The sequence below is a fragment of the Falco rusticolus genome, chromosome 3 (genome assembly GCF_015220075.1).
Source record: "Falco rusticolus isolate bFalRus1 chromosome 3, bFalRus1.pri, whole genome shotgun sequence".
In the NCBI taxonomy this organism is placed as follows: domain Eukaryota; kingdom Metazoa; phylum Chordata; class Aves; order Falconiformes; family Falconidae; genus Falco; species Falco rusticolus.
This window is the reverse complement of record NC_051189.1, coordinates 91,890,275-91,917,736: the sequence shown is the minus strand read 5'-3', so window position 1 is coordinate 91,917,736 and position 27,462 is coordinate 91,890,275. Positions and strand designations below refer to the sequence as shown.

Genomic DNA, 27,462 nt, shown 5'->3' with positions numbered 1-27,462 from the left:
AGTTTCCCTCTTCTCCCTTCACTTTTGACCAGTTTCAGTCACACAAAAGCAGACCAAAAATCCTGAAGGTGCTCCTCAAGGTGTAGGAAGGATCTGGCATGGCTCAGGCTTCGTTAGTGGCTCTGCTTACGAGCAGCTTGTTTGCTCTGGCAGGAGTCATCCAGAGAGAGGAGTAGGACTTGAGGACCAGCACAGCTGAGATGGAGGAGAGGAGATGCCTGCCTTTCTCTAACTTCCAGTGGAGGCTGAGCCTATGGACAAGAAAACGCAGGGATGTCCCGAGTACCACTTGCACCCTGGTGAACCATGGATCCCTTCTGGGGATTTGGTTCAAGCCTGGTTTGTTTGCAAGGCCCTTTGCCAGCAACAGACCACAATCCTGGCACAAAGCTCCCTCAGCCTCTTCTCTGAAACCAGTTCTTAGCAGGCTTGAAATTTAGGAACTCAGGAGGAGGAATCAAAGAGGAGATGCATCTGGAACTGGAGAGGTCAGCAGGCCTGCAGGGCAGGGCACGGCGGAGTGGCTGCCTGTTTTGTTTCAGAGCAATGCTGTCCCAGCAGCTCCAAGATGCTTGGCATTTGGCACCTTCGGTGGGTGCTCAGCTTCAGCTGAAGGGCAGGAGGAGGGGTTTGCATGGGGTTTAAGAGTAGCTAGCAAAACAGGTAAAAGCTTGTATGGCATTTAAGCTTTGCTAGCCATTGCCAAGTTTCCACATGTTTATAACATCAAGTGCTCCTGTAAACAAGATGTCAGCCCACACCCTCCTCCTCGGCCACAGAGGTTTCACATAAAACCCTGTGCATAGCTCTGTGCAGCCATGGTAATGACTGATCTAATGACTCTGCAAACTAAACTCTAATTTTCAAGCCTCGTTATGCAGCTGGCAGGGCTAGGAAATGCTTGCGTGTCTCAAAGCATCCTGGACAAACTGCTGTGATGTGAGAGAGTTCCCATTCCTGGAGTGGAAGAGCCCACTAAAGGCAGCTGAATAAAAGGAGAAGTACCACAGCCTGGAGGTGAAAGGAAGTGTCCTCTCCTTTTAGGTTAAGTAAGTAGATGTGAAGCTCTGAGGCTGGCGGTTGTTCCACCTTGGTTCACAGGAGGCTTTACTGAGACCCATGCTGCGCAGGGCTTGGGGCGTTCAGCTCACTTGAGGTCTGGATGTTTGAGATCTGTTTGTCTCAAACAAAAATTACAGCAGCAAAATATGATTTCAGTGTGCCAGAATGTTAAGGTTGTGATTTTGATGATTCAGTAAATCTGGATTTACGATGGCTTTTGTGGGATCAGAGGTACTCCACAGCCATGCGGGTTGGTAGGTTTATTCAGTACAGTGTCACTCTGACAAGTTCTCCTTTGCATGCACAAGAACATGTCATGGCTGTTCCCCCTGACCGACCCCAGCAGGCTTTGATCAGTTCTTGTCCATCTGCCACTGTAACCCTGCAGGTCGGGTATTGCTGTCCTGCCTTGGAGAGTTTTGTCCAAGTCCTGTCCACCGTTGGACTTGGCTGGCTACTATAAGAGAACTGTAAGCGTTTCTGGATACCTGACTGTGGTGTTGATGCTTTTATTTATTTATTAAATATATTTTTTTATTATTCAAATTTTATTTTTAAACTTAATAAGGCTAAGGGCTGAATGAAGCAAGGTCTGAAGCCTCTCTTGATATCTTTTAATACGGCTAGTAACAACCATCGACACCTTTAAGCCAGAAAACCTTCCTGTATCTGTAATGGAAGGAAGGGCAGAGCAGTTTTAAAATGCAAAGGCCTCGAACATTTTGTCTGTCAGCCAGAAGGGCAAGGAGTAGTTGGTGGCAAAGGGGGGAACCGAAGAAGGAGGGTGCTTCACGTAATAATTTAAAGTGCAGTGAGTGCTGGTTGGTGCCTGAGGTGATCCCTGCTGCTGACTCTGAATCCCAATTTTGGATCGTATCTTAAAGCAGGCAAGATATTTGGTGTGGAGAACATCAAGGATTTGGTTATAGATTTTACTTTATTCTTGCCTTCAGACAGCAAGGCTGAAACCCTACCTTAAAGTCAGAACTTAATTATTTAGGATGCTTTTTAAAAGGAAGTAGGTGGTCACTGGCTGGTAGTAATTCAGATGTGTTGACTTGTAATTAAATATAGTTTCCACATTCATTTGGCACTGTTCCTGGAGAACTGGGTGGGTGCATGCTGTACACATGCTCACTGGAGTAGTTGTAGGGCTCTGTGTACACATGCTCAGATCACTGATTAATAGTTGGTTTTTCCGTGCAGTTTGTGCCAAGCTGCACTTAGATGGAAAGTGGAATTGAAAAGCATCAACATTGTTTAAAGACTAATTATTAGTGAAGAACATTTGAACAAGCTCTTGTTTGTCTTCGAGCAAAATAGAAGTTTACCAACATATGGTTTTGTTCTTTAAAGTTACCCAGTGTCATTAAACTAAAGAAGCATTGTGGCTTTTTGTTTCTGGTTACCACATCCTTCAAGATTTTAGTTATTATAGTAGATAACATAGTAGGTACCAGAGGGAAGAGAAGAATAAGCTTTCTGCATCCTGAAACTTCCCCACTGCCACACCTTGCTTTCAGTGGCAATAGTAATATGCTAATTTAAGCAAACTTGAATTTACAATCCATCTTTCACCCATTTGGGGAAAACCGTAGCTGTCAAAAGCCAAGCTAGACCTTCTGCAAACTCTTGTTTCAGAGCACTGGTCAACCGTTTCTGCAAGCTCAGTGTCTGACTTTCTTCAAAGCTTTGAGAAGCAAATCATTGTTTGCTTGAATGCTGTTTTGAATTAATTTAATTTTTTTAGAACTAATTTAATTTATGGTAAACATACTGTGATTTCAAATGCAGAATTAAAAAGGTTTGATTAAGAGTTTCAAATAGGTCTGATTTTCATTCCAGCTGTAGGAGTGCAGAAAGGAAAGTGTGATTTGGATTTGAAGGGTTCCCCCTCACTCCCTAAACTGCCACCCACCCCGGCAGCTTTTATGTTTGCTGCTAACCTTTTCTTAAAATAAAAATCAGGTAACTGTCATACCTGAGCTATCCCCAAATGAAAAGCAACAGGCCTGAATAGGTTTTCTAGAAAGGAAGGTTAGTCCTATATATTGCAGTGCAGTACTGGAGGTAAAAACTAAGTAGCAGGGAGTATGTCCAAAAATAAGGCAAGGCTTTCTTGGGCTACCTGGTATGTCCGCAATGCACTTAACCCGTCAGCAGGTCAAAACCGAAGCCTTTCAGAAACTGCTGGTCATGTCGGAAGAAGTATCTCTCGCCCTGTCTTGGGAATGCCAGGGTCACTCCAGGGTGGGGGGTGAGCAACAACAAAAACATCTTTTATTGCATTTGACTTTCTAAATTTATCTGTGTTCCCTATCTGACTCCTGTAGCGTGCGGTAGTTCTTGCACCAAGGAAGACTGTGTATTTGAGTGATGTTTGCGGGGAGACTGGTACAAGTCTTCTGTCAGGAGTTTGGGAATGAGAAAGGTCAGTATGTATCTGGATGGATGGGTGCACAGTAAGGGAAGGAAAAACAGTGGTTTAAGAAGAAAGGATAAGGATTTTTTTTTTTTAATTTTTATGAGTTGGATTTCTCTGGTGAAAAAATTCAAGTGGTCTGTCATAGGAGTGGTTCCCATTTCTTCATTAACTGTACCTAGATTTTTAATTTTTTTTTACTCTAATTTTTTTGTGATATCTAAATGAAACTGCAAAGTCAAAGGTCACAATAGTACCATGAGCTTACTTAAGTGCACTTTAAGACTTCAGCAGGCTTTAGCCGTCATTTAAAAGCATCTCTATCATGGGAGCACAGGTCTACCTTGCAGTCACAGTGGAGACCCAGGTGTTTTCAGGTGCTAGAAACAACTTAGCCGTAGCTTTAAAAATAGTACGTAGGGTGGTAGGTAAGTCTGTGTGGACCTCCGCTCCATTTAAATGTAACAGAAGCAAGAAATGTCTGGGGTGGATGGCATTTGGCAGTGGGAAGGGGCTGGGTGCCAGGCTGCTAGGGATGCAGCTCCTTTGGAAGGGAAGACTGGTCTCTGAATGAGGATGCTTCCCTTTGCTCACTCCATGGCTCTGCTTGGTGCAGAAACCTGACATGCTGCCTGGTTTTGGAAATAAGCAGGACTGCACCAGTGAAATAGGCAAATTGTGTATTTTGGGTAGTGTCTCTGAGGTTGCCCCTTAGGAAGAGAAATGTCTTTAATTCCTTCATAGCACCATTTGTGTTCCTTGATTTCCTATGCAAAAGACATCCTCCATCTGGTTCTCAAGGAAGAAATTATTCCTCTCCAAACACACAGTCACTTGCCTGTGTGTGCTTATGAGACAGAAGAGAGGAAGATCTTACCCTTTGCAAGAGCAATCCCAGTGCAAAGGAGACTGGCCTCTCCGACAGCCCTCTGATGGTGCCCACGGAAGCATATTTCAAGTGCACGCAATGCCCAAGCTAGGTTTGGGAGCACACAGCACCTAACAGCTAACACAGAAGAAAATGGGAAGAAGGATGGGAGGGCAGGTCAGGCTGCTTGTTTTGAGGGATTATTTATTAAGCGTCAGATCTATGCTTTTGCATTAGGAGCAGCTTTGGCCCGGACTACTAAGCGTGTAACGCCGTGGACTGGTATGCGTTTTTTTTCTAATGTAAGATATGAAAATCTGCTTTGTTGCCAGCATTGTAAATGTACTAAGAAATTGTTTCTCTATTGCCTCTCTTTGTTTCATTCCAAAGATGTTAAGGCCCTTAGTGCCCCAGGGTGTTATGGTCGCTCCAGCACAGACGTACGCTTTTGGAGCTTGTACAGCACTCTGTAGCCAGCTTCTTGTGGGGAATGTGCTGCAGTCACAGAGGACTTAATTTGTTAGCCACAGCTTTGCTTAATCTGATCCCATATAAAGTGCATTAGGGCTTGGGCTTTGGGTCTTCATATGCTTCAGTGTATGCCTTATTATAGTGATAAATTTTAATTCAAGTAATGTGTGTGGAAAATACTGGTACCGTAATATAAGACTCTCCTATGATCTTTTAAGTGCTTCATCTAAAACTGTCCTATAACATTTGCAGACATCATTAGTTATCTTAAAGCTTTATAAAAACCAGACCTACCCATCCCATCTCATCTCCATTTGCACACATCCTTGGAAATTCAGTGCTTTGGCTGCTTACCTGCCAAGGAGTGTGTTGAGGACCGTTTGTTTTTTTGCAAACAGGAGTGTTTCCCCTGCCATGCCTGTGGTGCTCTGGTGACAAATGTCATTCCCCAGGGCTGCGTGGCCAACCAACACCAAATCCCAGATCCTCCATGGTGGGAAGCATGTCAGCTGGGACTCAGACATGCTGTATGTTACAGCAAGTTCAGTACTTTGAATCTTTCTGGCATAACTTGACAGCTTGCTGTTGAAACTGGTAGCGATATGCAGTGTGGCAGGTTTAGCCCCTATCTCTGGCATTTGTTTTGTACTTTCAATTAGAGAAGGTGCCTCTGATTGCTGCCAGCATCTTCCCATCCCTGTTCTCCCTGTTTTGCCTCCGGCTCCCACTCCCACTGCATGCTCTGTTCCCTGCACAACCTGTATCACCTGCCCGGTGTCGAAGCAGCCCCCGGACCTGGGGAAGGGATGAGGGCCCTCAGTGGGCTGGCTTCCATGCGGATACCCCAAACCACTGTGCTAGAGGGATGCTGGTCATTGCACCACAGGTGTGTAAGGCTTCTTCCACACAACCCATGGTCAGATCCAGTGTGTACAAGGTGCTTTCAAATGTGTGCTTGCTGGAAGGACCACAGACCCCTTGCTGGGGGCTGCCAACCTCTGCTCTTGCTTTTCATTGCCTAAAACATACAGTAGTTTTGTGTGTGGTTTGGGGCTTTTTTTAAACCAAAACAAAAACAACCAACCAATCTTTAATGCCAAAATAATCTTCTGTTCTCCCTGCAAAAAAAAATTGGATGAGGGAAGAAGTTCACTTAAGTGAATAAATGTACTCTGCTTTCCAGTAAAGGGGATCAAATAGTGTGGGTGTCCCAGCAGCGAATAGCACTGGTGAGTGCAATCACACCCCAGAGAATTTGGCAGTTAGCTGTTTTCAGCCATGTTTTTAATCAATATGATATTTCTAGTTCTGTCAAATTCCGAATGAAACCATGTCTCAAATATTCCTTGTTGCTATCAACTTTTAACCGTCTGTAATTTAGCAAACTTCCTTCAGCTGTTGCGGGGCCCAACTTGTGAATCTTGTGGAGACTGGATATTTTTAATCAACCTGGTTTTTTGGAGAGTGACTGCAATGGAGGTCAGCTGTGTTATGATACTGGGACTGAAGCATATCTAGTTTCCTCTTTTATCTGAATTATTATAAATCATTCCCAAAATCCACGGGCCAGTTGCAGTTGCCATGCTTGAGACAGAAATGTCAGGAGATGAAGTACTCTTCCCTCCAGCCCATCACCTTTCTGGTAAGATGTGAAGGAGAAACCCAGATCACTTTGGTGAAGGAGTATCACAAGCCACATTCTCACCTAGGTAGATTCCCCATCTCATTTCAGAGCAAGGATCCTTTTATTTAGTTAGTTTTCTTATTTGCTGCTTTCTTGAGCTGGAGTAAGGCATCGCCCTAAGCAAACAGAATGCGACTGCTGTTTATTTTGAGAGACAGTACTTGTGTTAGGATCCTTTGGTGATACATGCTAGGTATTGTAAATATGGATAAATATTAACTGACTGCATAGGCTGCAGCACATAGTCGTTTAGTGGTTTATGTGGGAAACCGTGGAAGGTAGAGGCTGGAGCAGAGAGACCTTCTACTGTTTGGTGTGAAATACCTGTTGGTGAGAGGTATAATCAAGAGAAACACATTCTTAGGATGGTTGGCTATATGTTATACTCTTGTTTTAATTAAGTGTTCTGTAACCCATGGCGATGCTTGCCGTGGTATAACTGTTGATTTGACTCCTTTAACATTGAGCATGTTTTGTTGAAGTGGAAATAGTGTGGTCAGTGGCTAAGTGGAAGCATAGAAGCACCGGGTTTAGGATATGTTGTTGCATGGACTGCAGGAGTGCCTTTAATGTAAGGCTCTCCTGCTGGGAATACATTCCTTGGCTGAAAATGTTGATTTACAGATGCTGTCATCACATTAATATCAATATTAAAAATAATGTCCAAAGTGGTTCTTCTGAGGATTGTCCTGATCTTAGCCAGTTAAGTGTCCTACTGTTCTGTTTCTGTCGTAAGGAAATATAAAATGCAGGTGTTTTTATAACACAGATTTCCTATTCTTTTCTGAAATAAATTGTGCCTTCTGTGAATGTTTCTAGGAGGTTAATGAATAATTGACTACTGAGAAAAGAAGATCCTTTTAATAGGCAATTGAATCTGGTGTGATGTATGAAAATTAGTAGGTCTAGCTTTAAAAGTGATGTAAATAGCTTGGTGTGGATATACAGTATTTAGACATGAAGATGTCCTTATTAGCATCAATTCCAAACATTGTTATTTATTTTACATGCATCTCCAAAGAACTTTGATTCAGTTTTCCAAACAATGAAGCTTCAGGTTTGTGTATTTAGGACCTATACTTGAATACAGGGACCCTGTTACATTATTCGTGTTTAGGTAAGGGAGAGGATACCGAAAAGCAAATGTGATTGTTGTGGGTTTTTTTCATCCTCCTTAACCTTTTTTCCCCTTTTTTTTATGCTTGTGCAGATATTTTTTGAAATTGAAAAATCAGCTTTGAATCTTTGTATCTACTAGGAAGGAAGAGCATGCAATGAGTGTGCAACGATTGTTAAAATGGAGAATATTTTACAGCTGTTGCTTTGATAGTTGATTTTCCGTGTTAGCTACTGATAAGTCAGTAATAAATCAGTGCAAGCCTTGCATGCCTACACTTTTCCAGAACTCGGATATTTTTTGCTCCCTGCTCTCATCCATGCAGTGAACTGCACAGGGAGTTTTCCTGTTTTGAAGAAGGATTTGGAAATGAAGTTGCTGCCACACTTCAGATCTTAATCTTCTTTGCTGTTTGCAGTTGATTCTTTGCCAGTCAGCCAGGTCAATACTAAAACCAAGCTGTGCTGTCTAAAAGCCAGAAGCTCCGTCTATATCAGCATTTCCAATTTCTCATATCTGGAGTTCAGAAATTGGCTATAAATTGAGTTCCCTGAAAGGGAGGAAGGTCATGAGTTAACAAGGCTTAGCCATCTCCTTGCCAGCCTGCTAGTGAACCCTGCTGCCTGACCAGGGCTGAGCAAGGCAGGGGCTGAAGGTTTGCCTTGTTCCATTTCTGTGCTACCTGTGTTTGTCTTGTCCTTTCGGGAGCTTGCGTATCACTTCCTGTCAGTCAGAAGTGAATATATTAATGTGGTTAGGATTGTCCCTGGGTGTTTGATATTTTACTATTATTATTTTTTAATCTCTTTGTTACTCTCAATCCCTCCCTCAATTCCAGATCCCCTAAAAAAAAGTCATGATTTTCTTTAGCTTTGATTTTTGTTTATGTGGTTATGCAGAAACACTGCTGGTGATACCAGCACCGCGGTGGAGATGGCAGCCTGACAGTAACTAGCTCAGCAGTTCTCAGGCTTTTAAATCCTCAGCCTTTCGGTATCCATTTGTTTCTATTTTGAAGGTGGCTTGCCTTTTAAATGAGTTTATTTTAATCAAATGTATGTGAGTACATGGATGAGTTGTGGATGTGTTATTTTTAGCCCTACAGTGTCAGATGCAAAGTGATCTGAGCAACAGCTTCTGGCCAGGCTGAAAGAAAAACAACCTCAGTGAAGGTTATGCCTATAGTTTAACTTCATGTGGGCAAAGGTGAGGGTGTGTGTTGTCTGGATTTTGGAGCGAGGGAAACTGGTAGTGAAACTGTTGGAGGTTGGTTGTCTGTTATTGGAGTACCTAACCTCTGTATTTAATTGCAGTTTACCTGCAGGCAGTGAATGCTGTAAATGCAACTAGTGGGGCGAGGGCAGGGGAGTGTATTTTAGCGTAGGACAGCTGAGAGCTGCTAGTCTCTTGCTGGAGAGTGAAACAGTGGGCAAAAGCTAGCTAGCTGCTTTGCAGTTTTTTTCTTCATGGAAACATCATTTTCCATTTCACCACTGGTGCCCTTGTTTAGTGTAGAGCAGGCAAAATAATAGGACCCTTCACCTCTTACTGCTCTGAGACTTGGCGGTATCTGCACTCTCCCATACCGCTGTGCTGCAACTGTGTACAAAGTTGGGCGATTGCTGTGTGGCTGGGGCTGCACCTGCAGCTGGGATTTCCAAGGAGAGAGCAATGTGCTGGACTGCCAGGGCTCAGCAGACCCTGGCCTTCAGCATTGGTGGTGGACCCTGCAGGGCGGGCAGGTACCTGGATGGTGGGAGCAACCCTGCAAGAACCACACCAAGGCAGCTGCGGCGCAGAACTAGTGCCACGGAGATGCAGTCAGCCCTGCTCTGCCTCTCGAAGCTGTGTCCGATGACCTGCAGATGGACCTTCAATCACTGCAAGGGAAGACTGCTTTTCTTCTGTCATTCCCTCACATTTCTAATTTATCTGAATGTATAGAAAGGCATCCATGTTCTAAGATTATTTATGCAAATAACAACAAAAAGTCTGTTGCTGGTAGCAGGGCACTTAATATTTCTCCTGGTTTAGCGTGAGTTGATGTTAAGACAAGAGAAACCTGTGTTGCTGGTTCTTCACTTAGAGATATTACCTATATATCCCAACTGATGGGTATCTTTTCCTGCATTACAATGAGGACTGCAGAGTCACACATTTTTCACAGGCAGATTCTGACCTATTCAGGCATGCCTGTAAATAGGCACAGATATCCCAAGCAACGTAAAAACTTGGAATGACAAATAAAAGATAAAAATAACGCTGTGAGTTTTTACATGCTAGAAAACCTAATGATGTATTATGCTGGTACATGGACACAGAGAGAAACTGTGGTGACAGTGATTTTGTGTGCGACAAAGGAACACAGCACGTAACTAGTCTGGTCCTGGCTCACCCTGAGCAGAGGTTTTTCTACCAAAATGGTGGTTGCAGGGGCTGAGGGGTTTTGACGTTTAGAGTTATCGCAGCATCGTAGGACAACACAGCACCAAATAACTCTTCGCAAGCACGTTCCCTTTGAGGCTCTGGCAGGCTGGGCGCTGAGCAGATGTCCAGCATCTCGCTCACCTGCTAGTGGGTCAGGGTGCTGTGTCACCCAGCGCTTGTGAACGCCTGGCATTTCCTCTCCTTTGGGCGAGAGCTAGAAAGGAAGGTGGTTTATTTAGAAAAGGTTCTTTTTGTTTACTTCTTTCTACTCTTACTCTTGGTAGAAATTACATTCCTCCTTCTGTGTGAAACATCTGCCTAGAATATAAATGTGAGGAAGTGACTGAAGAAATGGCTTAACTTGTTTATCATGTAATTTTGTAGAAGTTCTATGTTTTATCATGGCTTAGTCATGTAACCACATATTCCTGTTAAAATAAGGAAATAGTGACAATAACAGAAGCTCCTGTTCTTAGAAACCTGAGCTTAAACTTGCCCCGGGGCAAGGCTGGTGTGCAGTGGGGCCAGCAGTGCAGCAGGGGTGTGCTTCATGTCTGCCCATCACTCAGCAGCCACCTGGAGCAGCCCCAGCACCCAGTGGCTTCAGCCTGAATCCTGTTTTCCAGGATTTCCAGCTCTGGCCATTTTTTTTAGGTGAGAAAATAGCGAGTGAACGTTCCCCATGTCTGGGAGCATTGTGCAAATGGGCAGGGATGTGTAAAGGGACCTGCTCGCTGGCTGGTTCCCGACAGCTCGTGCTCCAGGTGAGACTCGTGGGCATCATTTCTCTCGCTTAAATCTGTGATCCTCAAATCTCATTGCTTGGAAGTTCCTTCAGGCCCTTGGCCAAACCTGGAGCAGGCAAAAATATTTTCCCTTTAAGACTGCGCTTTCAATAATGAAAACTAAAAAGAAAAATAATAAGGCTGGTTTTCTCACTCTAGTTCCTAAATGGGATAATATGTCTATTCCACTTAGATACACAATGGACGCTTTTTGGTTTGTAATTTGTAATTTATTTTATTCTGTAGGACCTGTAGTTCTGAACACTTTTGCTCTTTATTTATTTATTTTTATCACTCTTTCCTGTTACTCCTCATTTACTTATTTATTTTTGCTCTTGGCTCAGAATTCCATATGCATCCTAATTATATAGCCCTCTGAGCTTTATCATTCATTGACCAAACATCAGAGTTCACTGTAATAAATATGACTGTTTTTTGGCGGCACTCTCCACATGTCTTTCATAGCTGAAGGATTTGCAGCACCTCCAAATGTCTTTAATTTTTTTTCCCCTTCAAATTTTGATTAGAAACATCACTCAGAGGAACAGTTTGCATTTTCTCTGCTTCTGTAATCATATATAAATGTAAGTGGTCATAACTGTATTTTTTCAAATTCTTTCTCCACCTTATTTTTCAGGAAGAACAGCCCTAACAGATGTAGCTATGCTTAGTTCCCATGTAAGCCAGAATGCTTTTTGGATATAGCTCTTCACGTGATAACTTAGTAAAATCTGGATGTTAGGTACAAGGTGGTTTTCCTAATTGGACTGTGCAACTTTGAAGCCAGGAATCAGTTCCTCCTTGTTCCCACGTGTTTTTGAGACAACAGCTTGTAGGTTTGTGGTATGAATGGTCTGGGGAACAGCTCTGCCCTCCTTCCCTGGGGATGCTGTTCCCTTGAGCCATGTGCCAATGGTAAGTGCCTGGTGCTGCTCTGGAGTCTCGGAGCACGTGTCATCTTCTACTGTATCCATGGTTACCTGGGTTGGGAGATGGTCATGTCCCTAAGATGTTTCTGTGGTGCTTGTGCCACAGGGGATGCGTACCCCTGTGGTGCATTCAGGTTTGCTGCGTGCCAGCAATACTGGGACCTGGAGAGGTGCTGGTGTCCAAGCCCTGGGTGGGGGTGCCAAGGACCCCTTGTCACACTGGGAAAGGCAGGATCAGCCACAGAGACTTTTTCTCCCAACATCCAATATTTTTCTCATGGCTGGAAATTGTTTATTTTAGCACATTCCTTTAAGTGGTTGCATACAGTTATGAAACAAATCAGTGAGCTGAAAACTGAGCTCAGCTGTCGTACCTTTCCAGTTCAGCCCCTTCTTACCTCTTTACTGGCTCTGCAAGAAGACCCAAAGGAAAATTTGGAAACAGTAACTGAATTGCTTCTGTTGTGTCAAGCAACAGAGTGATTTGTTCATAGCTCAGTGTAGGAAGGAAATCTGATATGATGAGATGGGGACAATTGGTCTATCGTTTTTCCCATTCCTCCATGGCCACCATCTCCTTTCTACCACTCTTCCTCCCCTCTCCCACCCCACCTACATGTTTCTCTCTTTCTACAAAAGGGTGGTAAATATAGCAGGTTTTTCTGATGTATCCGAAATTGCTCCCTGAGCGAGGGAAGCCTAACGCTGCATGTCATGCATCTCTGGTATGCATTGCAGGCATAGGGAGTAGCATGTAGAAGTCATGTTGCTGTTTGTCCTGTAAGCAATGTAAGTATTGCTGCACAAACATACAATTAATCGAGAAACTGCGTGCTCTTTGCATTTTTCTTCACAGTTAGTAACAGAACTTACTACAGAGAGAACCTCCCAGAAATCCCCTGACCTTAAGAGCACATTTGGCTGTACCTAAGCAAGGTGAGGTCTACACCAGGCTCTGCCAGCTGGTCTCCTAGGCAGTGTTGCGTCTACTCACAGGTCTGGTCTCCTTTGACTTTGCACCTTCAACAGGTACAGTGAAGCACCACTCAATAGGAACAGCCATTTGAAACACAGAGGATCACATAGAGACACTTAAGAATTGGTAAGAAAAGGTTAACAGTCATTCATCTCCCAAGGGGTGGGTGCAAGCACATATCTTTACAATTTTAGCTGTAGCTGTGATGTGTACAATGTTTACTAATGTTGTAATCGAACAAGTAAAATCTGCTTCCGTGAACTGCAGCTGGATTCTTTCCAAGGAGCTTGTTTTCCTTTTAATAATTGTGTTATTAATTAGATCAGCAAATCATTGTAGTTTTGTTTGGAACCAATCAGCAAGTGTTGCCATCTTTGAATGCTTTGGTAAGTGGTTGTTTTCTTGAAAGAGGTCTTTCAGTGGAGAAAAGCCACCCTCCTCTACGGGAAGATGGCTTCTGCTCAGGGAGATCGGTGTATTCCCAGCCTACTTGCCAGTCTCCACAAAAGAGGATATAAAGAAAAGTGAGCTTTCTCTTTTTCAAAGGTATTGCAAAGCAACAGTAGGTTTTCCATCCATTCAGCAGAAATATTTAGCTCTTACCGCAGTTTTATCAGGTTATATTAGTCTTATACCCTTGTGAAACTACATATTCTTGGCTGTGAGATGCTCTTGAACAAAGCCACTCGATGATCCTGGGAAAACTTTGTATCCCGGTGGATGTTTTCAGGTGGTCTGGTTTGGTCCTTAGCACAGCATTTACATGGAAATATGGAGTGCTGGAGGCATTGTAATGCTGGCTGCCCTTTTATTGGTCTTCGCCCTCAAGTCAGGCTTTACCAATCCAAGGAATTCAGTATTTCAGGCGAAGAACTTTTCACAGATGGTATTTGTGAAGATAGCAAGGAAGAAATTTAAGGAACGTTTAAGCTTTGGCAGTTACGAGACCGTTTTAATTTCATACATGACAGCAGCACATGAGAGGCATTCCACGGTGCTCACCTCTGTGCATGCTACTACAGGTGCTGCCCTCCTGAGTTAACCTTGGATTGCAATAGAGACGGGCTGGAAAGGGAATGCTCTTTCCTTGACAAGTTTTCTGCCCTCGTACTGAACTCGCTGAGTTATGCTGTTTGCTGTGGAGCTGCCCACAGACCAGCCACGAGCAGAGCCCGCAATACAGAACGCTCCTCATGCGCAGGGTGGTGGAAGGTATCCTCTACAGCGCACAGTTCATGTATTTAATATAAAGAATAAAAGCCTGTAATTAAAACCTGAAGATTTAATTTTGAATAAAAATTACGATAACTTTAATAGCTTCAGGAAGCAGGGTTTTTTTCCCAAGGTTGGAAGTCATATCTTTTTCACTTTAAAAGCAGTTGACAGAAAGGAAACCTTCAGTGGTATTTCGTTTTTCCCTTGGAACATTTTTTTTTCCCCTCCCTTATGGAAATGTTACTTGGAAAATAAAAGCTCATTGGGAAATGGAAGAGGGAAAACTGTACTACTTCTAACTGTGCATGGGCTGCTTTTATACCAGAAGGAGTTTTCTACCACCTATATACTATCACAACCTCATTTTTCATTTTTTGTCATCATAGATTTAAAATTAGAGGAGACACAACTGGGGGCTGTCCTGCTTATCCTATTCCGGTGCAATGGTTGTGAGTGCTGTATGGCACAGTCCTCTGGTCGGCTGGGCATTCCCGTTCTGCCTGCCTGCCTGCCTTTGCCTTCCCCAGACCTGTGTCAGGCTTGACACCGAATTCTGGAGACAGAGGATTATTAATGCGAAAGTCACCCCTTAGTTTGACCAGCACTTCCTTCTCCAGCAAATGCACGTGTTGCTAAAAGCATCCAAAATATAATGACTTACTGGCTCTGAATCCCCCCAGTTCCCCTTTCACAGCACATTCATGAAACATTTATCTAGAATCCCTGGCATGAATCTTTAAAAACAAGGATGCCCTGTGGGCCAGCTGTGTGACAGCCTTTCACAAAGATGCTTACTAATTGCTTTTGATTAAATTGCATTTCTGCTGGTCCTTGATGCATGCTTTCAGCCAGCACTCTGGTACTGTGGGCAATCCCCGATGCTGGTGATGCCACCTGAGCTATTCAGGTCCTCTGAAATGGCACGGGGTACTGCAGGGCATCACCCAAATGTCTAGTGATCACCTTTGACATCAGAATGGGGAGCAGGGAAGAAAAAGGAACTAGGGGTTTTTGCCTTTACAATTGTATATTTGTGTGTGTATATATATATAAATATATATATAAACCAATTGTATTTATGAGAGTTTAATAACCAGCCACCCAAATGTTTGCTTAGACTCCACGTATGTAAGCCTTTGGAGGGCTTGTTATTCTGTTGACACAAGCTAAAGGAGCAAGATGCTTTCCTGGGGTTGTGCCGCTGGTGTGTGGTCCTTCAGACAAGCCATCCTCCTCCAGTCCGAGGGCAGGTGTGCAGGGCAGGCAGTGCTTTATTAAGACCCTGGGAGCACCAAGTTCATTTCTTGGCCTTCCGTTTAAAGGTTTCCTCTGTGCTTGTCTTTTCTTGCTTGGTAAGCTAGGCTGCAAACAGCTCGAGGCTCCCATGTCAAATTCTTGTTAGCAGCGTGCGGTTCTGCTGGGAATATGCTTAAATCTGAGATCCGGTGCATTTATTCACCTGTCCAACAGTAGCACAGTAACAGTGAAAATCTCTGGCTTGGAGGAGCATCTCATGTGGGACCAGTGCTCGGGGGGAGAGGGGCTGCCCCTTGCTGCCCTGCTGCCTCAGTGAGCAGGGAAACATTTAATAAACCTGAAACAAGGTGTTAGGCTGTTATTTCTTTGTTCTCTCCTTTTTGAGAACTGTCATCCATCTGGAGGTTGCAAACTGAGATTTAGAAACAGCTGCTGTTGGAATATCGTTTGCCGCTTGGTTAATTAAGAGACTGCCATGCAGATTTGTGGCTATTGAATTTCTTCTCTATTCTTATTTTAAGTGGCTACAATATTGCTAAAAATTCACTAACAAGTACAGATACAGAATCCTTTCATCTGAAGCATCAAAGAAAATGAGCTACTCTGATACCTCTCACACCGGTTTTTGTTTCAGCTGCTCTCATTCATTCTTGTCAAAAAGATGCCAATTGTGATTTAGATCCTGCCAAGAGAAAAGGAGCCAGCTGTTGTAAACAGCAGAGGTGTTCAATTTGCAAAATATTCCTGTAATCATCTGTGCATTTTCTTTAGAGCAAGCCACCTTTTTGAAACAAGGAAGAATCCAATGTGTTTCTATGCAGTTTTAGTTTTGTGCAAAAATAAACCAATATTTATATGGGTTTGGAGAGTCTCTTAATGAGGGGTAGGAAGTTAAGGACTGGAGGTGGAGGAGGAATGTATATGAGGACATATGTCATGGCAAAGCTTTTTAATCACCTTTTAATTGCATTTAAGTCATCTTTATTCTGAAATTGGTGTGTTCTGTATCTAGCAGGTTTTTATGCTTTTTGTCACTGCTGTTCAGGTTTCCAGGGGCATCCTCCCGGTTTTGTTTCATAATGCTGCTATTCACATACAGGAGCTGTCATCAAAAATCAGTGTTGGCTGGGAGCTGCTTATGGCAGCAGTGGAGATGCTGCTGCTTTTCTCTGCAAGTAGGATAGATGGCAACTGCAGTACCACAAATGTGATTTAACATTTCCTTGGTTTTGTTACTTTGTGAGTGGCAGGCAGTACGGTATGTTAAATGTTTCTTACGCAGTCGGCTGTTGTGTAAGACATTGTTTGTCTTGTGCAATGTAAAGCTCAGCAGATACGGATACTATGGGATGAACAGAGGAGTGACGTGTGCTCCCTTCCCTGCCGTTGATGCTCCCTGGGAACCAGAGCCCAATCGCAGGCATCACCGCGTCCCACGCAGCGGTCATGCAGCCTCTGCTCAGGGTCTCCTGTGCCTGGAGGAACCGAGCTCACCCTTGCCCTGTCCAGCTCCCTACTGTGAGCCAGCCTGGCCCCAGGAAGGGGCTCAGCTGAACGTACATGGTGCCAAGGCGGTCCCCAGCTCCTGCAGCTGCATTCGTGGGGGGGGGGGGTGGATGTTCTGCATCGAACCTAGGGTGGCTTGATGTGTGCAGTCCAAACCCTCTGCCTGTGGGGAGAGTTCCTCCTGAAACACCCTGACAGCAATGCAAGGGCTGAAACTGGCATATTACTCATTTGTGCCTTACAGGAGAGAGCCAGGCATGCGGAAAGTATCGAGAGGGAAGGTTGTACCTTGTGTTTTGTTTGGGTTTTGGATGAGAGGTATAGCCGTGCTTACTTTTTTCATGCTACGCCTCTCTATGCACGTTGTAGTGTTCATGGCAGTAGAGGCTAAGTAGTGTATCTAAAAGGTATTTTGCCTAGCATCAGTTTTAGCACTACCCTGGTACTTGCATACCAAATGAATGTCTGATCCAGTTTTGGTAAGAAAGATATCTGTTCTGGTTAGGTATCTGCCTATCTGATAGCTCCATCCGGTAGATACGGGTTATCTGTGCAGGTCAGAAGTGAAGAGTGCCACCGCACATCTGGTGGTGTCATGCTGTCTGCCTGCCCTGGAGCCAGCCTGACAGCTCTGTCACCTCGGGTTGTGTCAGTGCACAGACGAGTGATTTGATGTACATTAAAAGCATTAATTAGATAAAAATGGTGGGCTAGCACGTGTTTCAAAGAACCCCTCACCAAACCTATGATGAGTAGAAAAGTATCTTTGAAGGAGCACCTATGTCAGTTCGTAGATCTATTTTAGAGTAATTTCTGTCCTGCTGTGCTGTTGGGGAAAATAATCCCATTTTTATTACTCGACCCATGGAGGTTCAGTCTATTACTGCTTGCTTTGCTTTGCAGCGGATTGGATTTCTCCAGAGAGGAAATTAGATTTTTCCTTCCTTTCCACTCTGTCTCTGTCCTGTGCTTACATCAGTTGGTGGCTGTCCATGCACTGCAGCGATACCCTTTCCTTCCACGCGCTGCTTCGTTTGCTGTTCTCTAATAAACTGTATTTACACATGGTGCTTTCCACCGTAACTTCTGGTGATGGCAAAGATGATCAAGAAAATGTGCTCCGTGTCTAAACTCGGCCAGAAGTGAGTGTGGGCTTAACCTGGGCCATTTCAGCCGGCGCTGAATCAGAAGTGTGCTGATTTGGGTGAGGAGTGTAAATAGCCCGTGGGTAGGGCTTTCAAATCACCTGGAAATTTAGGTATATAAACAGATATGCTGGGATTTATTTATTTACGTCTCCCCCTGGCAGCCAGCTAGGCTTGTCTGGGAGTTTATTAATAGGTTTTGCTGCAATTTTATCTTGTCGACTAGCCACAAGTGAGCTCGCGGGCCATGTTATTCTAGGAATATCCAGTGAGATGATCTGTTTACAGCAGAGGGCAAATTCCACGGAGAGTGCTGAAGGAAGAAGAGGCCCCCGAGGTTCGAGAGAGCTTGGTGGGAATTAGGAAATACCGCAGCTGTGGGGACGGGGTCACCTCCCAGCGGTCTTTAAGGATCACTGTGATGGAGGTGGCAGAGCACATCGTGCCAGAAGGGTCAGCTTGGGGGGCACAGCAGCGGTGGGACATGCTGGAAGTACTGAATAGCTTGAAAAACTAAGTGCTCCGAGATGTTTTTTCTTTCCTTTTGTGCTCTGTTGTAAAGCAGAGTCCAAATGCAAAATCCTGTCTTAGGGGCACAGCCTGCACGTTACTCTTGACTGAGCCAGCAGCTGCTGGGGCCAAGAGGCAAACAGCCCTGGTGTTTTCGGATGCCAACACCCCTGGGAACTTCAGGTGTCCTGCATTTTACACCTAAAAGCTGTGTTGCCTGAGCTTTCTTCTGCTCAACTGATAATATGGGCCTTGTTCATCTCAGTCTGATTGTTTTCCTTCCTTTTGGGATAGGGGGACATCTTGAGGAGTCCTTACAGGGAGGTAATTAAGAGTGTTGGGTGTGTGGTAATATGAAGGAAACTGTCAAAACTTGTGATTATTTTTTTTAATATATATATATATATAATGTAAAACTGTGAATGTGAGTCTAGAATTAGATTGTCTCCTCGGGGATTTCATTCAGTGGGAATGCTGTTGCCCAGACTTCAGGTGCTTTGTCCTGGCTATTTTCTCCAAGGGATACTCCTATATAATTACAGTCTTCATGGCTCATAGACTGAAACTGGGCAGGGAGAGAAAACTGCAAAGGCACAAAAAGCGGTTAGCTTGTGGTTTCTGATGGAGCTAGCGCTTGGGCTGCGGTGCAAGAATTGCTTTGTGTTTTGGGACTGGAGATGGGTGAGTGGATGCTAGAGAGTTGTTCAGGCAGTGTGATTTAACCTCTTTTTCTTCTTGATATATTATTTGCAAATGACTTAAAACTTCTTTTTTCTTTTTCTTTAAATAAAAGTATTTGCTGTTCATCCTTGTGCAAATATCCTGTGAGAATAAATGTCAGTCTTTGAAGACAAATGAGAGGGTTTCTGAAATCTGAAACCAATTATTTGTTAGTGGTGTGCAAGTGTAAAACTAAGTGAAAAAGGATGGGATGTGGCCCTTAATCCCTTCATGGCGATGACAGGTCGCCCAGTGGGGTTTGGAGGAGGTGGGCTAAGCAACGTGAGCTGATGTTAACCCGGTGTTACTGTGGTCCTCCCCCGTCTCCTGTCCGTATGCCCATCTCCTCTAGGCAGACTGCTCCTTTCCACAGCTGCAGGTGGAGAGGGTGGGAGAGAAGAGCCAGCTGGAAACGGGAAAAGGCAGCATTGCAGATTTCGGGCCATGGCATGCTTAGATAATTTTAACTCAATTTCCCATCTTCTTTTCAGAAGAGGTTGCCTGAAAAATTGTTGTCAAGGGTATGCCAGGGGTTTATCCATCCCAATGCCAGGGAGAGGAGAAGCTGTTAGCAAAGGCAACTTGTTCTTTCCAATCTAAAATCCATTCCGATCTAAAATCCATGTGCCCCATGTCACCAGTGCCGGTTGCATTTGCAGTGGTTAACCAGTTGTCTGACCCATGGTTTTCTTGTGCCTTTCCCTGCTGATGCCCAGGGACAGTGACCTCCTGTGCAAGGGAGCAGCTCTGCATGTGGTGGGGCTGAGCCCCCATGGCATTGCAGAGGCTCTTCATCAGCTCCCTCCTCACCCATGTCCCAGCAAGTCGCAGTGCTTGCAGTTGTACAGCTGGCATGGCCCAGCCACAAGCCCTCCTGGCTCGTCCGTGTGGCCCATGCAGCTCGTGAGGCATGCTGGTGGGAAGAGTGCCCTGGTCTCGCTTGGAGCAGGCGCTCTAACTCCACCCACCATCCCACCTGACATATCAATGATGTTGGGATCTTCCTAAATTTCACCAGTCACACCAAGATACGTGAAGGAGCCCTGTCCTTTTCCATAAATACCAGCCATTTTGTTCAGCTGTTGGGGACAATTGATTTTGCTGTGGAACACAATCTAGAGCACTGTTGTCTTCTGCAAGCTATTTCTACATTTCCAAAGACTATAAAAAATAAAGCAAAACCTTTCAGGCCTAATGGCTCTTTGCAGACACTCCAAAAATGTGTGCAGGTCTGAGATGTGCCGTACCTCATCTCCCTACAGCCTGACTCCAGAAACATCTTCCTTTCTGCTCTGCTCTGCTCCCTGGGTTCTTCCAGGCACACCTGTATCCAGGTGAGGTGGCACAAATGGCATGCACCAGTTCAAATGCCATATGGCTGTAATGAATTGGTTTGCTGATGTTTATATGCAGCTCCTTTATGGCAAAACTGCAGGTGCACTTGCAGAAGGGCCTCCCAGCGCTTCATGTGCTCTGTGGATGGGTCTGCTTTTCCCTGTGAAGGCTTGTTCAGGTTTTCCCTTCTTCCTAACAAGTGTCCCAAAGGATTGTGCCACAAGGGGTTTGTAGGGGGAGTAAGGGAGGAAAAATTAATCCCTTTTAAAGAAAAGTAACTTCAGTATTCCAAAACCTGCTCAGGAGATCTTATTTGATCCGACTCACTGTGGTCTTGTGGTGTCCTCTTAGTATACCAAAACCGTTGGTTTGAAAGTACTTTCCTTGAGCTTTTCCTTTGTCACTAGCAACAGCCAATATAGCTGCTACAGTTCTTATTCCCTTGGTTAATGTTTGAAAAGATTTCTCATGGAATTTCTAAATAACTAGATAAGAGATCTTACAGAAGGACAAAGTGATTTTTTTTTTCCCAAAACGGTCTCTAAGTAGGCAGATTTGCACAACCATGCTCATCCTCTTAACGCATTTCATTCCTGCATGTTCTCACACCCAGGCACTCTCAAGGTCCAAGGTGTTTGTCCGCATGTTCTGGCCAGGATCATTTGTGTGACACAGAGGACAAGTGTCAGTGGCTGCTGTGTCCTCATCACATCCCTGAGGTTGTTCTTGGCAAGCAAAAATGAACCAGCTTGGAGCTGCTTTTCATACCATTTAGGCGTTGATGATGTTTACAATTTTTTGTTTCATTTTTTTTTCTCATCCCTTGTAATTCACAGGCAAACTTCATGAATTTTGGTTCTTTCCTCTGCCCCCATAGTCTTGATATTTTATGACTCTAATCCTGTTCTTCATCTTCATGACAACTTGCCTGCAGGTCACGTTGTTCCTCCTCCTCTCGTTATTTGAATGAAATCACGGGTAGGTAGGATGCGATTGGCACAATGGGCATGTGCCATTCCCTTACTCCATACTCTGCCCACCCTTCTGGTGCCTGCTTGTTTGCTTGCTTGCTCTTGCACACGCATACGCTCATATACACACACGCACACTTTTACTCTGCCTTTTTTCATCACCGTTTTGAATACTTTGAATACAAATTGCTGCATGCAGACTTGCAGAGTAATGTGTCTGCCCCCAGTACTGTTCCTTCTGTGCCAGAATGTGTCTGCCCATCCTGCATGTCAGTAGTGGGGTTACTTTTCTGTGCATCAAACAGCCACCAGAAATTTTTGAATCCTTTGTAAGAAGGGACGTAGTTCACGCCGGCTCTCCCTGCGCCAGGTTTGCAGGCTGTGAGGCTGCTGAACGTTGATTTGCTCATTTCTGCAGCAGAAGGGCATACAGGGATAGGGTCCCAAAGGAGGAATTCTGTGCTTTGTTTCTGCGTTTCCCAGCCAGAGGTGTATGCTGTGCCATGAGTCTGGTGTGTTCAGTGTCTTGTGATGCCTGTGGGGCCCAGGTCTGCATCGCACGTGTGGTAAGACAGTTGCTGTCAGGCTGGGTCGTACTTACAGCGTGTTGGAGCAGTTCTGGCGGGGTCCAGCTTCTGCGCTTGTGATGTCCGCTGTTGCTGGGTGTCTATTGATGGTCAGAAAGTCTGCTTCACATGTCCCAGGCATGCCTGATTTCACTGCCCAAGTGCTGCAGGACTGCTTTGCATGCAGGTTTCAACTTGCCCAGACAACCACTTGCCCGGGACTTACAGAAATTAGGCATCTGAGTCGGATCTGCTGCTCCCACTGTGTTGCACAGAGTAGAAATGCTGGACAAGGAAGCAAAATCCTTTCCATGCCTGTTTCCTTGCCCAGACAAAATTTTTTCAATTAGAGCAAACGGATGTATCCAGAAGGGGTTGGTATTGATGGTGATTTCCATTATTTTTGTGTATGACCAGAGTTTGCTCCGCACTCTACAAAGTAGTTGAGGTAGAAACCTTTTCAGTGAGTGGGATCGCAGGAGCTTTTTTACTGAATTTGCCACGGATGGATAAAGCTGATCTCTGTCTTGTAGTGATTTTGTCTGAGTTAGTCATTTATCACACAAACTGGGGGCCTCGTGCCTGGGTGTGTTGTGGCAGCAGCATGAGCACCAGCAGGGCGCGAGGTGACTTCCCTGGTGCTGGGGAAGGTGGCTGGCTGGCTGATAGATGCTTGCTAGAAACTGCAGCAAAGGTTTTTGTTGTATAAAATTGATACCAGAGATGTCGGAAAGACAGTAGGCTGTCCTAATATGAAAAACATTTCAACTGAAATGTGGTATTTCACGTACGCAGAGTGGCTGCTGAGGTCACTCGGAAGCCATGCTCACCCAGCTATAGGAGGGATTATTTTTTTGTTTTCTCCAGCTTTTTTAGAGGAAAGGGTAAAATTGATCATATGCATGGGATAATGCAGAGATGGAAATAGATGCTAAACAATCTCTGAAGTTATTTCCTTTCTATACAACAAATAACTGCTGCATATAGTTATGTACTGTGCACCAGTGCCTTAATGTAACTTTATTATTTGGACACCTCTTTCTGACTTTATATAAAAGTTGTTCTCTTGGTTATTTTTTTTATCTGATATTAACCTAAGCAATTCAATTGAAATGCCAAAGCCTTATGTATCTAATGCAGACTTCCCGTTTCTATAGCAACAAAACTCATCCTTGTACTTAATGAAGGAATATTGGAATGTGAGTAACTGTGGCTTTAAGGTTTAGAAAAACAAACAGAACTGCTTTATATTTGAAGATTAGAGCAATGAAACGGAAGTGACCTCTTTGCTTAGAACAAAAAAAATCACCTAGGCTTAGGATACTTCATTAGTAAGAATGAAACCATATTAATGTCATAAGGAGCTCTGTGTTTTAATCTTGTTTTTCTAATTAAAATGTAAAAGCCTTTTATAGCAAGTGAGAATCTTTGAGGGGTTTTTTTCCCTGCCCTTTCTTTTCCAAAGCTGCTGTGTTTGTGGTTAAGCTAATGAAAATTTGGGCTGCCTCACAACAGATTCTTTTTCCTTCTGTATTGGCAAAAATCCATCAATAGTTTTTGTCATTGGCTGAAAAAAAAAGGGGGGGGGGGGGGGGGAATGTGTGGTGTTTAATCCTGCATTTTGATCCACAAGCTAGTTCCTGGTCAACTAGTTTAAATCTGTGTTACAGTGATAAATGCTGAACAAGCTGCAGATGAGAGAGTGAATGAAGGAGCAGTTGTCATCTCTTCCTATTAGCTTATAGCTTTTCAATTACAGTTTTAACAACCGTTAAATTCTAATTTAAGATAACCCTAGGAAACAACCCAAGGAAATACAACAGTGCTGACAGCAACATATCATGAATGTTTATGAGCCTATATTTCTGTATCAGCATGCCGATAAGTACTACACATTTGTGGCAGGTTTATTGTGCTTAATTATTAATCTGTAGAAGTGAATATGGGAAAATGGGAAATATGAAATAGGGGCTTCTATTGCAATCTTACTGGTGACAAAATTGTTTGAATATATTTCCACAAGGCAGTCCAATTTTTCTGCTATTTCTTGTGATTTTTTTTTCTGGGGGTTTTTGGTGGGGGTTTTTTGTTATTTTGGTTTGGTTTTTTTTTTTAAAAAAAGCTGTCATTCTGATAAATTCATCTTAATTTCTGAGGACTGAATAAAGGTAGCCAGAATTCCAGGTTTAAGGAAACTTTTAATCTGCTGAACTCACTAGTCACAAGGCAGCTAAGACAACCAGTGATGCCAGTGATGGCAGTAAATTGCCCCCCAGCAAAAGATAGTATGGAGGACAGGATAAGACAGATGGAAGGCTGGCTCGTTTGAAAGTTGATCAAGATTAGCTGTTGTGAAAACAAAAAGCAAACCCAGAAACAACCCACTCAGCAAAATCCAGTTTGAAACTGGCTGAGTCGTAGCATATTAAACTGTGGGCAGGTGGCATCCCGTATGAGCTGGGAGCCTGTATCCTGCTGAGAGCTGTGCTCTTCTGCCTCCCAGAAAACGGATTGGAAAGGCATGCAGCATCTCTGAGAAGCGTGAAAAGGCTGAACCCAAAAATCTTTGGATTGTGTTTTACCCTACGTTCCCTTTAAAAAACGAATAACTTAAAACTTGGTAAAATGCTTCTCTAGGCAGAGACTGAAAGGGAGCTGACAGCGATACAGCAGGTCTGCAGGAGATGCAGTAGGTGTGTGCAAGTTGCAGTGTTTGCACCGCAGCCAGCAGTTAACGGGCTTCTGCAAGGGTATTTGAAGCCCAAATACAGGAAGAAACAAGATTTATGTGATTGTGCATAACTTTGGTCGAAGGTCTTGGAGGACATTAACTCCCTGAAAGTTTCATGAAGAGATGCTCTGTGGGTGCCTTTGCTGGATGGGGGCTAATGCGTTGGCGTGTGCTCTGTGTTTCAGGGATAGAGCTCTGTCCTCCTGGGCACCGCTTCATGATCACCATGGTGGCGAGCTTCATCGAGATGGCGGGGCAGTTCCTCATGCCGGGGCTGGCTGCCCTCTGCAGGGACTGGCAGGTCCTCCAGGCCATCATCATCTGTCCTTTCCTGCTGATGCTGCTTTACTGGGTGTAAGTATTTCTTTCTCCTGTCGGGTCAAAGACCACATGAGCTCCTAATGTGAGATTTGGGAGTTGCTGCACTGTTGGGAAGTGTATGTGCTTTCCAATACATATCAGCCTTTCCCTTTGTTCTTCCGTTCACCTTTTGCAAAGATTGGACTTTGAAATAAGAAATAAAAACTTCATAATTTGCTGTAGCCCACACATCAGTTAGATGCTGCAGTGTGGTGGGAACTTGGGAGATGGTCCATTTTCACTGAGCAGCAAGTTGCACTTTGCTATTATTATCACTGTCACTTCTTCTTTAAAGATGAAAACAATTGTTGAGAGGCCACATCTCAGCCTAGCTGTTGTCAGGTTGCGGCTGCACCGCTAAATTTTCCCTTAAAACCTGCATTGTGGTTCTGGGCTGTCACTGCTGCTTTCTCTGGCCTGGGTTAGCCAAGCTAGGTTAAAAATAACATAAGTCAGCTCTTGAACAAGCGCACTTGGACATCTTGTGTGCTTGAGGTAGCCAACCCTGAACTAGACTGCCTGCTCAATTTTGCCCAAATTAGTATACACTAACTAGTACTAACTAGTCTGCGCTGGGCAGTAGCTGGGGGTCATTCCCACAAGGAATCCTCCCCTCCTAGCTGTTCCTGTTCCTCTCTGCCCACTGCACTGGCAGCATTGCAGCACTGGTACAGCTGTCCTGAGAAAAGTAGGGTGGCTGTCACCTTAGGGTTGGTGCCAGGTCCATCCCCACCAGGACTATATACACCTCCCAAAAATCCTTTCTTTGTTGTTCTGTCTTAATAGTGACACGCAGTGGCAGCATAACACAATGGAGGCTTAGGAGAGCAGTGTTGTACAAAACCATAAGAGTAAGAACAAGCTAGATCATTTACTTTAAAGATAACACTAACAAGACTAAAACATTAAATTGTATGCTGAGAAAAATGAGAAAAAAAGGCCACCGTGCTGTACAGGACCAAGTTGTTTATGAACTGTGTGGGGGCCAAGCTGTTGTAATGCCTGATAGGTTGCAACATGTTGCAACTTGTTACAGTATGTAAGAATTTTTACCAGTTAAATATTTTTCTATTAATGCATAAAAGCCTTAAAGAGTTCTCCTGTGTTCATGGTAACAGCCCTCAGTGGGGATTTCTTAGCGTATCCCTGAGGTAGACATGCTGCAGCTTGGGCTGAGGGCAAAACACAGCACATAGGAGAAAGTTACGAGTCCTTTGCAAGAGAGTGAAGCTTTCCCCTCCCGCTGTTTTCCAACATATAACATCTAAATAGTCACATCTTGTCAGTGTTAATCTTGATGAATAACCAAGAGTGTTCCTGTTCATGTGCGATACTGTTCTTCCAAACCCACCATATGTTATACACGTGCAAACACACGTAGGTCTACTCTACAACCTCCCATTGGGATGCCTGCCAGCTGAAATGCCTTGTATCCACAACTGGATAGAACCCAATATCAAACAAAATGTTTACAGGTATTTGTATCCAAAAGGACAGTACAATAGTACGAAGACACCTAATAAATGTGGTAGACAACATGGACAGCAGTAACCCCTCAGCAGTATTCTGGAGGTAGCACGTTTTCCAGGTGGCTGAATCAAGGTCTCGTACATTTCCCGTTGGACATGGGTGACATGGAAAGCGATAGGAAATGCTAATATTTATTTGCTGATCTGCAAGAGCTTTGTGGCTTTTTGGCTGGGTGGGACAAGCAGCCCGTGCAAATAGATCCCCCTTACATAATGTGTGATATGACAGCTTGATAGATAGTGGTAATAGCCAAAGTAACAGGATTTGCAGTGCCCAGGCGTTTTGCATTTGCAGAAATGGACTGTGGTTAGGATGCCGGTTTAATTATGCTGTCGGTACAATATGCACTTTTCTCTTAGGCTTTTCTCTTCCATCTGTTGTATGTTCTCTGGAAAGTGCCACCGCTTTATTACCTCTTCCCTTTCCTCCCTTCTGCCCCCAGCATTGTGTTGGGGGAGCTGAGCGTGGATGCTCGGCATATGTTACAGATGAAGGAAGAAAACTCACTGATTTGTAATAAAGGAACGACTGGAAAACAACACTGCTTATTAATTCCCCATCATGTACCCAAAGCAGTGAGTTCAATAACAGACGCTGTGACAGCCCCTGCACTGCTGCCTCCTTACTCTCTTTACTTCCATCTCCTGCCGTAAGAGCTGTTTGCCCCTCCAGACTGGGGCTTAGCCCTCTCCCACGTATAGATTTGCTCTGCTCCCAGCCACATGCACATGGCAGGTCATACCATCCCTAGGAGGTGGGTGGCTGAGTGGATCGGGAAGCTGGGCATGGATGGGAGGAAAGGGAGAAGCACCAGATTTGTCTAGGAGGGATAGGCTAGTGGGCTGGGACACCTGCAAATCGAGCAGATGGCTTTG

General features: G+C 44.3%; 1 protein-coding gene across 4 annotated transcripts in view; it reads left to right on the top strand.

Annotated features, from left to right (window-relative positions):
* Positions 1-27,462, top strand: part of SLC22A23 (solute carrier family 22 member 23) — a 113,643-nt gene that overhangs the window by 53,369 nt on the left and 32,812 nt on the right. For all 4 annotated transcript variants that reach the window (XR_005103478.1, XM_037382334.1, XM_037382333.1 and 1 more), the window contains exon 4: positions 24,883-25,051. Coding sequence is in view for 3 of the 4 variants with exons in the window: in XM_037382334.1 (XP_037238231.1) it covers positions 24,883-25,051 (169 nt within the window). In the remaining variant the exon portion in view is untranslated. The remainder of the gene's footprint in view (positions 1-24,882; positions 25,052-27,462) is intronic.